Here is a 14,631-nt window from a genome sequence, read left to right on the forward strand (position 1 = left end):
TAGGTTTTTGTTAATCCTTGTGATCATGGTGATACTAACATACATACGCGATATTAAGGCCTAAAGTAGGATGCAACTTTTGGATGTTATGAAAATATATACAACTTAATCGCATAATAAGAGTATGGGTCATATATAGTCACAATGGATCCTGTCTTGCAGTATGGATGACAACGGCAAAATCTCTAAATCATCATTTCTAGTTTTGCAGCTAATTTATCATCAAATAGAATCTAAAGCAGTATCTACTTAATGACACCTTAAAGAAGGAAAAGAAAATTTTTCTTTATCGATATTAACGATGAAAAATATTTATTGAAAATATAATTGAATACTTTAGACTATTTTTATGTGAAATAACTTGTTTCTTAATAAATAAAATGTGTTTGATGATTATTTTCACAATAATACTTTACTAATTTAAGAATCATCAAAAAAGGTTTTATTATAAAAAAATAAAAGTATATAATTAAAACAAATTATCACAATAAAATTAATAAAATGATAATTTTCCAAGCTTGAATATATTTAATTTATTAATATAATATTATTATATATTTCTATAAAATCTCTTCCAAATCATTCTTGTTTATAAGTTGAGTGACATATATATATTGTATAAATTAAGACTATATGTATATAGTAAATGAAATATTTCTATGAAGATTAAAATTTTTAATACTAGAAAAAAAAGATATAATTTTAAAATTTGAATTTTGAACAAAAAATTATCTATTCAGTTGAAAAACTTAAAAGGAAAATTAATTCAAATATTTGATTCACTGTAATATTATTGAAAGATAATTATTTTTAGTTTACTGGTAATGAAAAAATATATCCATTAAAATGGATAAAATTTTTCATTTAAATTTTAGGTAAAATTTAATCAAACATTTATATAGAAAAGTACGTAACGTGTATAATTTAAAAAACACACATATGAAAAAAAAAACAAATCCTTATAAATATTTGTTTTTTTTCAGATGTAATAACTAGAATAACACTATAGTATTGTTCTAGTTATTAAATTACCACATAGATAGAATTTAGAATTTCATATAAAAATATTGAAAGAAAATTTAACAACTGTATTTTTATCCTTGTATTTTAAAAATTGTATAAATAGAACCAATTTCAGACAATTCTATGTATAATAAAATAAATCCATTCTCCCAAATATATAAAATTATTCAGAATTCATATTATTGCATCAATGAATAAATGAATCGTGTAGATTTAAATTTAAGATGAAAATGTTGTGTAAATGATATATTAATTAGTATTAATCTTAAAATACATTGGTATTGGTACATTATCTTAACTAAATGTATTTTTCATTTATTTATCAAGAATATCAGGAAAATAAGTCTTATTAGATTAAAAATTAACATCTCTTGGAGTTTTTACATTTATGGGTAATTTTAGACATGAGTTTTATCATTTTTATTCCATACAATTTTCCCTGCTTCAAATAGATGATTAAATAAAACCACTGTTTTATTCATTACTCAAACAATGATACAAAATACTATGAAAAAAATGTCCTTTACCCAATATAAAACTTATTTTATAGGTGCATACTTTGAAATTAAACTCTAGTTATATTAAATGTTCCCCTCACCCCTAAATGAATGATTATTATTTCTGTTTTTCTATAACTTAAAAATTTAATCCAACAATTTTTTTTTTTAAAAGAATACTATATCATTTTATGTATACAGTTTTATTATTATTATTTTTTATTAAACATTTATTCAAATTATATATTTATCAAAATAGAAACAACAGCATTTGAAAAAGTTTACTTGAATAAAAAAAAAAAATACATTTGGCTAAGAATGTATTAATATTTCAGGTAATGCAAATAATAATACTACTATTGCTTAAGCTACATCTTTATAAAATAATATACATTATTATTAGCTTATATTGGCATATAAAAAGCATAAATATTTGTAGTTATTTGAAAATTTATATTATGTTTATTATTTAAACGACCATTCCACCAGTATTATGAATACTGGTGGAATGATTTATATAACAAGTTAAACATATCATAATTAAAGTATTGATAATTAGAGTAAATACATTATAAACTGACCATGCGCTATTATAATAATAATAGTTATAATTTATATAAATTGGTTAAACTATTTGTAACAAATAGGTTTTGTTTAATTTAATCGTATGGTTTTATGAGACTAAAAAATAGGCTTTAAACTAAATATGAATAACAAGTTTAATTCTATGTTATCCGGTAACATGTTAACGTTATATGTGTTTATCAATTTTTCTTAATTTTTTTACAAAAATATTTTTTTACATTCAAACATAACAAGAATAAACTACTTTTAATTAATTTAATATTCATAACCAGCTTTTAATCCTTAAATTAACATTTTTTATTTCTGAGCATCGATTAATAAAATATGCTTCACCTTGTTTTATTTGATGTATATCAGTTATAAATTTTAACAAAAACTAATAATGTAACTAAAAGTTATTTTGATATAATCTATTTTACATATATCTATAACTAATTAAAAATATTTAATAAAAGACATTTTTAACATTAATTTTATTGTGAAAAATGACAAATAGTAACAACATTAAAAACAATTGTATACATTTTGATTTAAATTCAGAATTAAAAGTCATAAATATTTTTAATTGCTAATCAATATGATAAAAGTAATGTGTACATAATACACATTATTAATAAAATTAAACGTATGTCTAAAAAAATTTTTAGCGCTGGTTGCTTATAAATTTATTTTTTAGTGCTTTTGTAGAGAAGTGTAGAGAATTTTGGTCGCATAATTTTTCTAAGATTAAAACTAAACAAATCACTTAGATTGACGTAATTATGAAAACAATACAAGTTTTTTACCTATAAAAATGTTTTACAAGATATTAGCAAAAAATGTTTATTTTTTAAATATTCTGGGTAGTTATAGATAATATTTATGCTTACAGTCTACCATATTGTTTTATAAAATAAATAAATACATATTTACATAATAGTGTTAGGGATGATTTTGTAAACTTCATTGCATTTTGTCCAGGGAACTTCATATTTAGAACATTTGCTTGTCGGATTATATATACTTATATTTTTCATTATAAATACAATACTTGTAACACTTCGACAATAAATATTGACACTTTTATTAGGTATTTTATATTATATTCATCACAAAAAAATAATATTAACTCACTTCCCTTTCTATTTATTTTAATTTACTAAGGTACAATTACATTATCTTATAAAAAAACGAAAGTTATATTATAATTATAGCTTTGTAGTTAGTTAATACTTTTAGCGAATAATTAGTCACTTTTTTTAAGATTAAAACCTTTTAATTTATAACAATAAATTAATATTATTTATAAATAAATACACTTTGATTTTACAAATTGTTTAAGAGATTCATCAATTTATTCATTATTTAAATAAAAAAATTGTTTGAATTGTCTATATTATTTAAAATATATTTAAATTATACAAAGTATAAAACAATTTAGGTATTTAATTTTTTTGTACGATTTAGATTTTTATTAAATGAATATTTATATAATATGGAATAGATTTTGAACTTTAGATTTCAGATATAAAACGTGATTTATTTAAAATTTTCAAGATGTTGGATTTAAATGTAAGTCCACTTAAAAGTGCATATATTTCAGAATTAGAATTTTTTATTTAGATATTTAGACACTTTATGTGGGATTTACTTTAAACCAGTACAATACTATTGTCTTTTCAATGTGTTTACTAACCAATACTTAAGGTACATGTTTTGTCCCGATATGAGAACTTTCAGCATTTATTTTAAAAAATAAGCAATACAGAAATAAATAAAAAACTAATATGTATCTTACTTAAATTTTACTTAAAAGTTTACCCCACTTGGTATCCTGCAAATATTTTTTTAAGAGAGGCTGTTATTTTTTATTACTACAATTGTCACTTTTGGTCTAGTCCTAAGCTCACTCAGAACGCAAATTGAATTTCACACACTTTACACATGGGTATTCTTTACATCGTGCCACCTGAGCGCGACGTTTCAATAAAAAATATTTCCAAACCAGAATCCGCATTACATTTGATACTTCTGTTAATAAAACAGAAATTTCACTAATAATCTATAAATAAACAATACAGAATTTTAAACCATTAATAGCAATAGAATAACTTAATATGATTTTTATTCGGATAGATTTAAGAAAGAAAAATCAAAACGATATTACAAATGCAATTTTTTAGAAATTTATTGCTATTATTTAGAATCTTATTGTTAAATTATACATTTATTTTATTTTAACTAGCTGCTATGAAGAAGAGCAAAAGAAAATAAATAAATATTTTTCTAAATTACCAGAAAAATTAATTTTTTTTGTAAATAGTATTTGTGAGCACAAACATTCTTTGATAATATTTTGATTAATATTACGACTCTTGTTCAATAACAAATGAATAACTAAATAAAACATTTTCATGTTTTCTTGGTCTGCTTTAGAATACATTTCGCATGTTATACAACATAAAAACTAATGATGTGTAAGTGTCAATTACTTTAAATTTTATTGAACAGCTTGGATAAATAGTGTAATATATAAAATACTTAAGTATAATTGAAGAATAAGAACTTTATTTGATTTTGATGTTGAAATTCGAACGTAGGTGTTGAATGCGACGCTTTATTATAGAGTGGATATAATCAATTTATAACAAGTGAACCGCAATAAGATAATATCATAAGGAAAATCGGATGAATCGGATGTAATAAGCTGTACATCAATGAAAATTTTATTTTAAAATAATTTGCAAATTATCTACAAAATGATAATTTGGTAGACCTTTTTATAGAAATTTTACATGTAATTTCAAAGAACTATGAAAGGAAATGTTGATTAACCTTTTTCAATAGAAAAATAATTGTAGTGGCTATTAAAAAAGGAATTTTTGTTTTTGAAAATTATAATTATCAAGGATGTAACAAATCTCACAATATCTGTACAGATTCATTTATCGAATGTTGAATAGTTAATAAACATGCATGTAGGTACACTGTACTTAATTATAAAGTCAATAATTTTCTATTTCCGTATTGAAAATAACTTTGGCTTTTAAATTAGCATTTATGTTTATGACAGCAAATTATTTTCATAGATGAAAGAAAATTTCAGTATCTATAAGAAATAGAAATGTAGAAAAATGATATATACTGAATTAACATATAATGAAAAACTCATAACCTATTTCTACTTTATCTCCAAATCATTACATTAAACATTTTGGAGTTGAAAAAAAAAGATTCATTTATACTTAGGACTAACAGTTACACTAGTATCAGGACATAATGGTTTAATTGATAATGGTATAAAAAGTACAAAATACATATGTTGGACTAAGGCCAGTGATAGGAATCACTGAATAATCCCTCAAAGTACTACTAAAGTACTAGTGTCGAGAACAATACAAAAAATTAATACCTTCTCAGCTTCGCATCGAAGCTAGAAATATCGAGTTATTTTGTGGTACCCAAATAATCATAAATGTTTATTAAAACTCCCTGTATACTACTTGGAGATCTTTATAACTTGTTTAGATATATTGTAATATTCACGAACTTTTAAATAAATCTTAAATAATTTATGTTAAAAAAATTCTTGTTGAATATCGTACTGATAATAAAATAATAAACAAAATTCACGTGAAATGTTACTTGTTTTTGATTAATAATCTAAGTATTGATTATTAAATAATAACTAATACATATGTTAATAATAAAATAGTCACATTGAACAACATAACAATCGAGATTATCAAAAAAAGAGATTTATATAATATATAAAGGTAAAAAAAGGCTAAGGCTCGTCAGTTCACTCTTTTACATCTCTCGCAATATTACTCTCTAAGCTCTACACGCATGTCAAAGATCAAGTGTTCTTGCCAAGCACAGAAAATAATAGATTTGGTGAACGTGCATCTCGATTGTTGGGTGTCCAGTGATTCTTGCAAATCTCATATCGACGTTCACATTATTTATATCTAACTACAATTTATTTTTAAGAAGGACAACGAATGGTGACTCAATTTTATTAATGCTTATAAACACATTTTAATGACTAAAAAAATATTAATCGTTTTTAAATAACAAAGTTTTATAAGTAGTCAAAATGATTAATATAATAGTAATCCATTCTATCATAATGTAAAAATACACGGTATATACATATTTTAAAAGTCTTGGGAGCGAGCGTTCGTGCTGCTGCAGACGCCACTCCGAGCAAAGAAAATCCTTAGAGCGAGACGGCCGTGCTATTGCCGACGAAACTCAATGTACAATACTTGGAGCGAGACGACCGTGCTGTTGACGGCGTTACTCCAATTACACACCCTTGGAGCGAGGCCTCCGTGCTGTTCTAAATGGACTACTTTAGTAAGACACGGTCATCTCCTTAATCATCTTTACACAATGGGTATTTGTGAATATGACAATATCTACATTAATATCTAAACACTTGGGAAAATTTTTTCCTGAAAAAAAATGGAATTAAATTCCAAAGAGATACCTAAGTTCATCAGAGAGATAGGATTCTTTGAATATAAACAGATTGTGCAACCGTTTTTAAACATTTGAACATAGTAGAACTGACTGTATATAAATAGTAGTCTATAGGACACTTAACACTATTTATTATACAGAGTGTTAGGAATACTAAAAAAGGATACCAATACTTCAGTAAATATTAGGTGAAGAAACCAAATTACTATAATTCTACTACGCACAATGGACCTACAGTACTGTGTAAATGATCGTTCATACCCACTTTCTTAACTAAAACTATATCTCTATTCAAGACTGGAACTCTAAGATTTTTTAGAGATGGTGTTATCGTTGGTTTAATTTTATTCCTGAGGATCTCAAATCTTAAGGATTTGAAATTAAATTAATAAATATAAACAAATTAACTGATTTAAGCAGTTATCGTGGTAGGAGGGTATGATTCACATTTATATTTTACCTGAAATTCTGTCACGTTACACCACTTTTACAAATCGTCCAATCGTAGAGTTGAAGAATTACATGGTTATTCATTTTAAGTCAATCTTTTTCTATAAATAACCAATTAGAATTTTGGACTTCAATTGTTATGTGAACATTTATAAAGATAAAGTATTTAACCCTTTTTTAATATCCAATAAGTGCATTTTCGTCGTTATTAAAGCGTTTATATTGAAAAATGATGTACAAGTAATTAATTTCTAAAGTCAATTTTACTTTCTGAAATTATATTTATTATCTTTTTAAACAATTTAATATGCTACTATCCAATTGAAAATATTTAGATTTATATTGCTCTATTTTGTACATAAAAGAAAATATACATTTACGTTTCATTAATTTATGATTAATTAAAAATATTTTATAAATCCTAACGATTTGACTTGATTTAGGAATAACTTATATATAGAGTTCAAACTAGAGTCAACAAACTCGATCCTTAAACATTATACCTAAATAATTTGAAAGAACAATTATAAATAAGAGATTATTCACCTCAATAAACTTTACCCTTTGGTGCTCATTATAAAGTTTTAATATTTACTAATTGGGTGCACAATCGATTTATGATTCAATTTGACAATATATAATATTAGCTTGATAGTATTTATATTGAAAAATGAAATAAAAAATATTCACGTTAAAATTATTTTTTTTACTTGTAATATTTCTAACAAGTATATCAAAAATTTACCAACTTTAATTTATATATAAATACCATAAATTCTACTATGTTTTACAAAATATTCAAAAGTTATCTAATTTTATGATAACTGATAGTTGAAAGTTTTAATAAAGCGGTATATTATTTAGCATTAGAACTATAGTATTTTATAGATAGATATTAATTTTAATTGACAGCTGTCATTTTAAAAAAGTCGTTAAATGAAAGTGTTTCAAATTTATTTCTAGATATATTGTATTATAAATGACAAGTGTGCATGCTTTATAATATAGATCTTTGATATAAATTCGATTTTTAGTATAAAATAAATTTATACCTTGATTTGTGTTTCATTTTTTCGTCTTAATTATAAGAAAATTGAAATGCAGATAAACAACGAACAGAGATATCTCCAAATAACAGAATAATAAATATTACACTTTTAGATCAATACATGTTTAAATTAAAACTGTTATTGTAATGTTTTGAAATAAAAATATTTTTATAAATAAATTAATGTTAAGATTTAAGGTTTATGTCTGCTGAACATAAATCTTAAGTATATTTTGTAACTTACGTTAATGGATAATAGTGATTATTACTAAAAGCTCTCGTGGTTAAAAAAAGAAACCAAAACAATTTGGCAGCAAAAGTATTTTATTCGACTGTAAACAAATCATGAAACAAGTATTGAATCTAAAGAGCTTACAACAACATATACATAAACACAATTTTATAAATTGTAAATAAAATAATTGTCTTTGCAGTAATTTTCAATACCAAATCGATAATCACATCAACGGTTGCTTTTTCTTTAAGTGATATTCTTTATGTTATTTTGCCTTCATAAACAGAGTTTACTAAATTATATGCATAATATTTTTACTGATTTTTATATATTATTGTATACGTTTAGTATTCGTATGATTTAAGCCATTGGCAAACAAACTCGAGAGTTTAACTTGTAGTGCAATTTGTCTTACACAAGAAATTTTGACACACGTACAAAGTAATTTTTTTTTGTACGCGTGTCAAAATATTTGTTTGTATCATCAGGGATTTTTAATACTTAAAAAAATGGTACAGCTATTTGTGCTATGAAATCGCGTATTCAATTTAATAGTTTTGCTTGTTAAGATACTAAAAGCAGTGTCCTACATGTCATTAGCATACGATAATAATATTATGTCATTCGGTTCTACACAAACAAAATTAAAATGGTATTACAAGCTTTGGAGAACATTGTTCGACTCACGTGGTCTATATTATTATTGCTATCATCGTCATATACATAATTATTATTCACGAACAAAATATTTACACTGCACATTAAGCGCGGTAATTGCTCTATTTTGCTTTGGTTTTCTCGGTGATAATTTTCCATAGAGGTTCACAATAAGATATCGCTTTATGAGTACTCTAATGTAGTTACTCAAAATCGACAAATTTTGAGTTATTTGATTATACATGTTTTCTTATAGTGTAAATGTAGAATTTTTTTACATTACAATAGCGTATTATGTTGTATTTACGAAATTTAATATGTAATACTTAATAAAATTATTTATCAATCACAAAAAATGATAAATTCATTTCATACATTAGTTTGGTATATTTTGAGTTGCAACACTAAAGTACTGACAACACGATATGTGCACGTCGGGCCAATATAAATGCCGATGATTATTTCAGTTCGTAATTCTAGTTATTGGTTATTTTTTTCGATGGCAATTTACTACAACTTCTGATACGTCTCATTTTTAGAGGAGTTGCCTTGTTAAATTGCCGTGCACCTGCCTAAGTGACGCGATTGCCTAATCACGGTCGAGTCGAGGTTCCGTCGTTTTTGCAGCAATGTGCTTAATTGGTTTAGCCGTTGGAAGTATATTCATTAATCTGCTGATTAATGAATTTGCCAAAGTGCACATGTTTTTATTTTTGTTGAATAATGGAGTATCAAGTGTTAAACTTAAGTGTTGAGCAAACGAGATTGTCTAATACGAACTTAATAACGCTAGTTCTTACCAAAAATTACTTTAACAGTTTCGGTGCTTAAAAAACAATGTAACGTCTGGTTAATGGACGAAATTTAAGATTTTTTCTGAGTACTTCTTGTTATATTTAACATGCTTAGTTGGTAAACCGTTTAGATATTAATATACGTGTTGTTTTTACAGTTTTAACGTTTAACTCAATTATGAATACTAGTATTAGTATATTGATATTAGTATAGTCTAGCCTTGAAGTACGTTCTTATAAGAACTATTTGTACGACCCACAGATTGTAATTTGGTTGAATAGACACAGAAATAACAAAAGTAAACAGTCAACAATATTTAATTGAATTCTATAAATTAACCTAAATATTTTAAACAACATAAAATTTCTGATTATTTGTTCTTCTGTGTAATTGTTCATATCGTTTGAGTTTTTAAATCAACTTGTAATTTGTATCGATATCAAAATAATGGCGACATTTCAATATTTGTATAACTATGAAATAAAGAAATGTTTAAATGTACAAGAAATTATTGAATTTGTTTGATAGTTAATAAACTTTTCAATCTGATTCGTTTATTAAACATTGAGTTAATGAAGTCTTACGTGTACTTATAAATAGATTAATGTATGTTTACAGTGATTTAGTATGTTCATAATTAATGACTGATGGATAAAAGCCAACATAATTCAACAAAAAGAAGATATTATTTTATTTTCAACGACAATATTTAACGGTTAAGTGAACATACAAAAGTGATTCACTAACACATTGAATTTTTTCAAAGAAATTACATTTTGTTCTTATTTATTGTCTATTTATAAAAATAGATAAAGCTGTGAAACTAAACTATTGAAAACTCTCAATCAGGGTATGTAAAAAAGAATACGAATATTTATAATATTATAGTAACATAAACCAAGGTATTAATATAATTTAATTTGTCCATAATTTGTTCAAAATATTATAGTTTCTTGTCTTTATAGTACTCCTCGATAGTTTAGCTATTTATATTCATTACACATTTAGTAGAAGTAAAAAAAAAGTTTTTGATATACTTTTAAATCCTTAAACATGCACAGTCCTAAGTTTACTTAATGCTACACAAATTACTTTCCAATGACACCCACGGCGAGAATAAAATTTTAGCATTTTTTAAATAATTTAAAAGAACTTTATTTGTAATAGTATTTACTTTAAATTATTTTCAAGACTAAACGTTTATATTTTCTTAATAGAAAATTTACACAATTAAAGTATCAAACAATACATTGATTTATTATGTTATGTTATCAATCATTATATCTTATGTAGACATTTTTTGATTTGTTTATCGAAAAATAATTTCATAAATAAAGAAAATTTAATCAATAATATCCACATAGAATAGTTTAAACTTTTAGTGAAAAATAAAAAACCTGTTGCTTATAAATTACATGATAACGAATTTATTACAACTTATAACATTATTTGAATAAATGTTGTATGTTCCAGTTTGGTATTATGTAACATAATACATCTAAAATGTACGTTCCATATCACCAGTTATTGGAATATTTAGGACGGGTTTGCATAATAAATTGGAAGGTGTGAATTGTATATTAATTCAAATTAATATAAATGTTATGTTTAATAAGCTAAAATATTTTTTATTTACCGTTTGGAATGTGAATTGAAAAATTTGAGTTGTTTTTATTCTATAGCAAAATTATATCATAAAATAATGCTAAGCATAAGTTTTTGTTTTTTCGATAAAGTATTAAGTAAAACTAATATTAGAAATTTTAATTTTAATGCAACGTAACATGATAAAATTGGTAACTTACATTATAAAAAAAAAAAAGAAAAAAACTAAATTTTAATGTGAGTAGCAGTAAATTATTCGATAAACTAAGTTCACATAGTACGCCGATGTTACGATACTAACCGATGCTTGAAAACAGCTAAACACACACCTTAACGAGAGACGTCCGCGTTGACTGTGGAGACTGATTCTCGAGCTTTGAGTAGAAGCCCATGTGGTATGGTGTATCTCTCTCAATATGGCCAACTGTTTGGACAAAATAACCGTACGTTAAACAGTTGTCACCACTATGGACCAAAAATAATAAATTATAAAAGCGTTTAGAAACCCTTTTATAAAACAATGGATATTTTTAGCGTATCATTAAATTTAGAGTTAATCACTAATGGCTGAAAATTACGTGTAAAACTGTCATTAAAAAAAAAAAAAAAAAATTGGCTTTGTTTCTTAATATTTTATATTTCATATAAATTATGCTATTTTAACGCGTTAATTAACTAATTAAATTAAGAAAAAAGTGTATATTAAGTGTAAAGTATATTTAAGTGTGTATTTCTATAAACGAACTCTTGGAAAAATTTCAAATCAGTAATAAACTTATAATATTAATTTAAGATTTAAATTAATTTTCATTTAAAAATTTATCCAAACTTTATATTATTATTAGAAATATTTTCTGGTTTACCATTTTCTTCAGTTTTTATCTGAAAACTGAATAAAGAAATATTAAAATTCATAAAACGTTAACATGTTCTAATTAACACATATTTTCTTTTACATATAGTTTTTCACTAACCATAATTTTACAAAAAAAAAATTATTAGAATATTTTATTTAGAAAATTTATTTGTATATATAGGTGTTCATTTAATTAATAGTATTTGTTTTGCAATCAAAGAATTCTTTTCAATAGTAGTTAAAGAATTTTTTTTTTTAAATATCAGAAATACAGTAATTTATTATATCAATGTGAGATATAAAATTATTAAAAATCAGAATTGTTAAAAAATAAGTTTTTTTTAAAAAAAACCTGTTTAAAACGTCCCAAAGACCATTATAAATTTTGAAATTGTTAGTATTATTTCTATAATGTTAAACTACAAGAAAATATTATTTTCAGTTCATTTTATTTGAATCTACATGATTCAGTTATTTTCCAAATTGAGTACCTCATACTATTTAATAATTAATTTTACCATGATTTATTTATTTATTAATGTCTCTCACTACTTTTTCTCAGCTCTCACTGGATTGATTTTCTCAACGATATGTCAAAAGGTCACAAATTGTATTTAGTTGAAAACATTATCCTCAAAAATTAAAAAAATTTTCCCTCGTTCCCCATAAATAGTGAAAATCTCCCAAAAAATTACGATTTTACGACATTTTTTCTAAAAATTACCATAGCTTATTGAATAATGAACAAATAAAAATAATTTTTTATTATTATTTAACGAGTAATGTGCGGCCCAAACTTTAGACGTTTGTCTATGACCAGGCCTAGATAAATCATGGAATCCTTAAGCAAGATCTCCACCCCCAACACAGCGAGCCGTGGAGGAGTAAACTTGTACCTGCCTGTGAACAAGACCGCTTCGGTTTTGTCCAGGGTGAGACTTAGTCCACTCCCCTCCTGCTGGATCCAGTTGGTGACTGCGCTGAGCGCGCAGTTCGCACGAGATCCAGCCTCCTCGGACGAGGCGCCTTCCGCCACCATCAGCGTGTCGCCCGCGTAGCAGACGACGCGTACGTGCGGTGGTAGCGGAACGCGGAATACCGCGTCGTACGCGAGACCTGCGAGGCGGATGGCCAGCCTTGCCGGCACCTCCACTCGGGCGTATCGTATCACTATGAGCCCGGTTTCCGGTGGCACCTTGTCCTCTGGACAGCGGAGGGCGTTTAACAGTGCGTTCTGTACATCGCTCTCTTCCGTCCACTCCTCCACGTCGAGGAACATGACGGCACGGTCATCACCAGACGCTGGACCCGCACGTCATGCTACTTCAGGGGGCCCTTAAGGCTGTCAGCCTGGGCGCCCGAGCCCCGGACTTCCAAGAGGACGGCCTTCGTACGGGTACTCCTGGTGCCAACTAGTTGGATCACCAAGGCTTTGAGGTTAACGGTAGCCATTGCGGTCTTTATGACCGTGGCGTACCATTAACCCTCTTTAAGGAGCTCAATTACCATCGTCTCCATCCTAGGGACATTAGCCCGAAGCTGGATGGCAGTCGAGCTCCGGGACAGTGGCGGGAAATTGGCTTTGGGCCCAACGGTAATCTCGTCGCCCTCTCCACTCTCTTGACCACCTTGGGTTTCACCACCTCTGTCCACAAGGTGACTGTAGTGGGTGCTGAAGCGGGTACTGGAGCAGACGCTGATGCAGGAGTTGTCGTGGATGCCTGCCGGGCGTTCGCGCCACTAGATGGCAAAAGCTCCACGAAGTCCGTTATCGGACTCTCCGGGCCCTTGCCACTCCCTGATTATTTTTTCTCCGCTATTTAGCGGCGGGAACATGTAGGAGTACACCCGCTGCCTCCTCGCCACCTCCCCGACGGCTTTGGATGATGGGCCGTACGCGTCCCACCAATAATCCGTCTGAGACGCTCCGTCCTAGAGGCACACCCGGCTCTCCGACGTAAGTGCTGGGGACTCCCCCTCAAGCGAGCGGGTTAGGTGGAGATCAGCCAAGGCCTTTACGCTTGCGATAAGTGCCATGGCCATCTTCACCACCCGGGTCTGTAGGGTATAAATCTCCAACACGTCAGAGAGCTGTACCGCCTGCTCCCTGGCGAGGTCTAGCCCCGCCGTCATCACCTCGTCGGCCCGACTGATCAACTTTTTTGGTGTCTCATCGGCGTTGAACAAGTCAACCGCTGTCAGGGGCATCAGTTTAGACTTCTTGGCCAGGACCGGCACAGGTGTTGCCGGCTTGGGCACGGTAGCGCTGGGAGAGGTATCCTCCAATGTGATGGTGGGGGGGGCTAATTGTTGCGGAGATCTCCTTGCGTTTGGAACGCAAGGAATCGTTTTCTCCTAGCTCTGCTGCCACCACTCCTAGACACGCTCCAAAATCATTCCAATATACAGGGTT

At 27.7% G+C, this 14,631-nt stretch overlaps 1 protein-coding gene across 7 annotated transcripts in view; it reads right to left on the reverse strand.

The window, feature by feature from the left end:
- Positions 1-12,345, reverse strand: part of LOC126896987 (adenylyl cyclase 78C-like) — a 59,295-nt gene extending 46,950 nt beyond the window's left edge. For 4 of the 7 annotated variants that reach the window (XM_050670290.1, XM_050670289.1, XM_050670294.1 and 1 more), the window contains exons 1-2: positions 12,226-12,342; positions 11,692-11,786 (exon numbers count right to left, since the gene is read on the reverse strand). In XM_050670290.1, the coding sequence (XP_050526247.1) occupies positions 11,692-11,786; positions 12,226-12,228 (98 nt within the window). In that variant the 5' untranslated portion in view covers positions 12,229-12,342. Of the gene's footprint in view, positions 1-11,393; positions 11,828-12,225 lie in introns of those variants that run through there. The other 3 variants (XM_050670291.1, XM_050670293.1, XM_050670292.1) reach the window with 3 other exon arrangements.
- Positions 12,346-14,631: the final 2,286 nt, after the last annotated feature.

Source organism: Daktulosphaira vitifoliae, unplaced genomic scaffold (assembly GCF_025091365.1).
Source record: "Daktulosphaira vitifoliae isolate Bord-2020 unplaced genomic scaffold, ASM2509136v1 Scaffold_1, whole genome shotgun sequence".
NCBI classification, from domain to species: Eukaryota; Metazoa; Arthropoda; class Insecta; order Hemiptera; family Phylloxeridae; genus Daktulosphaira; species Daktulosphaira vitifoliae.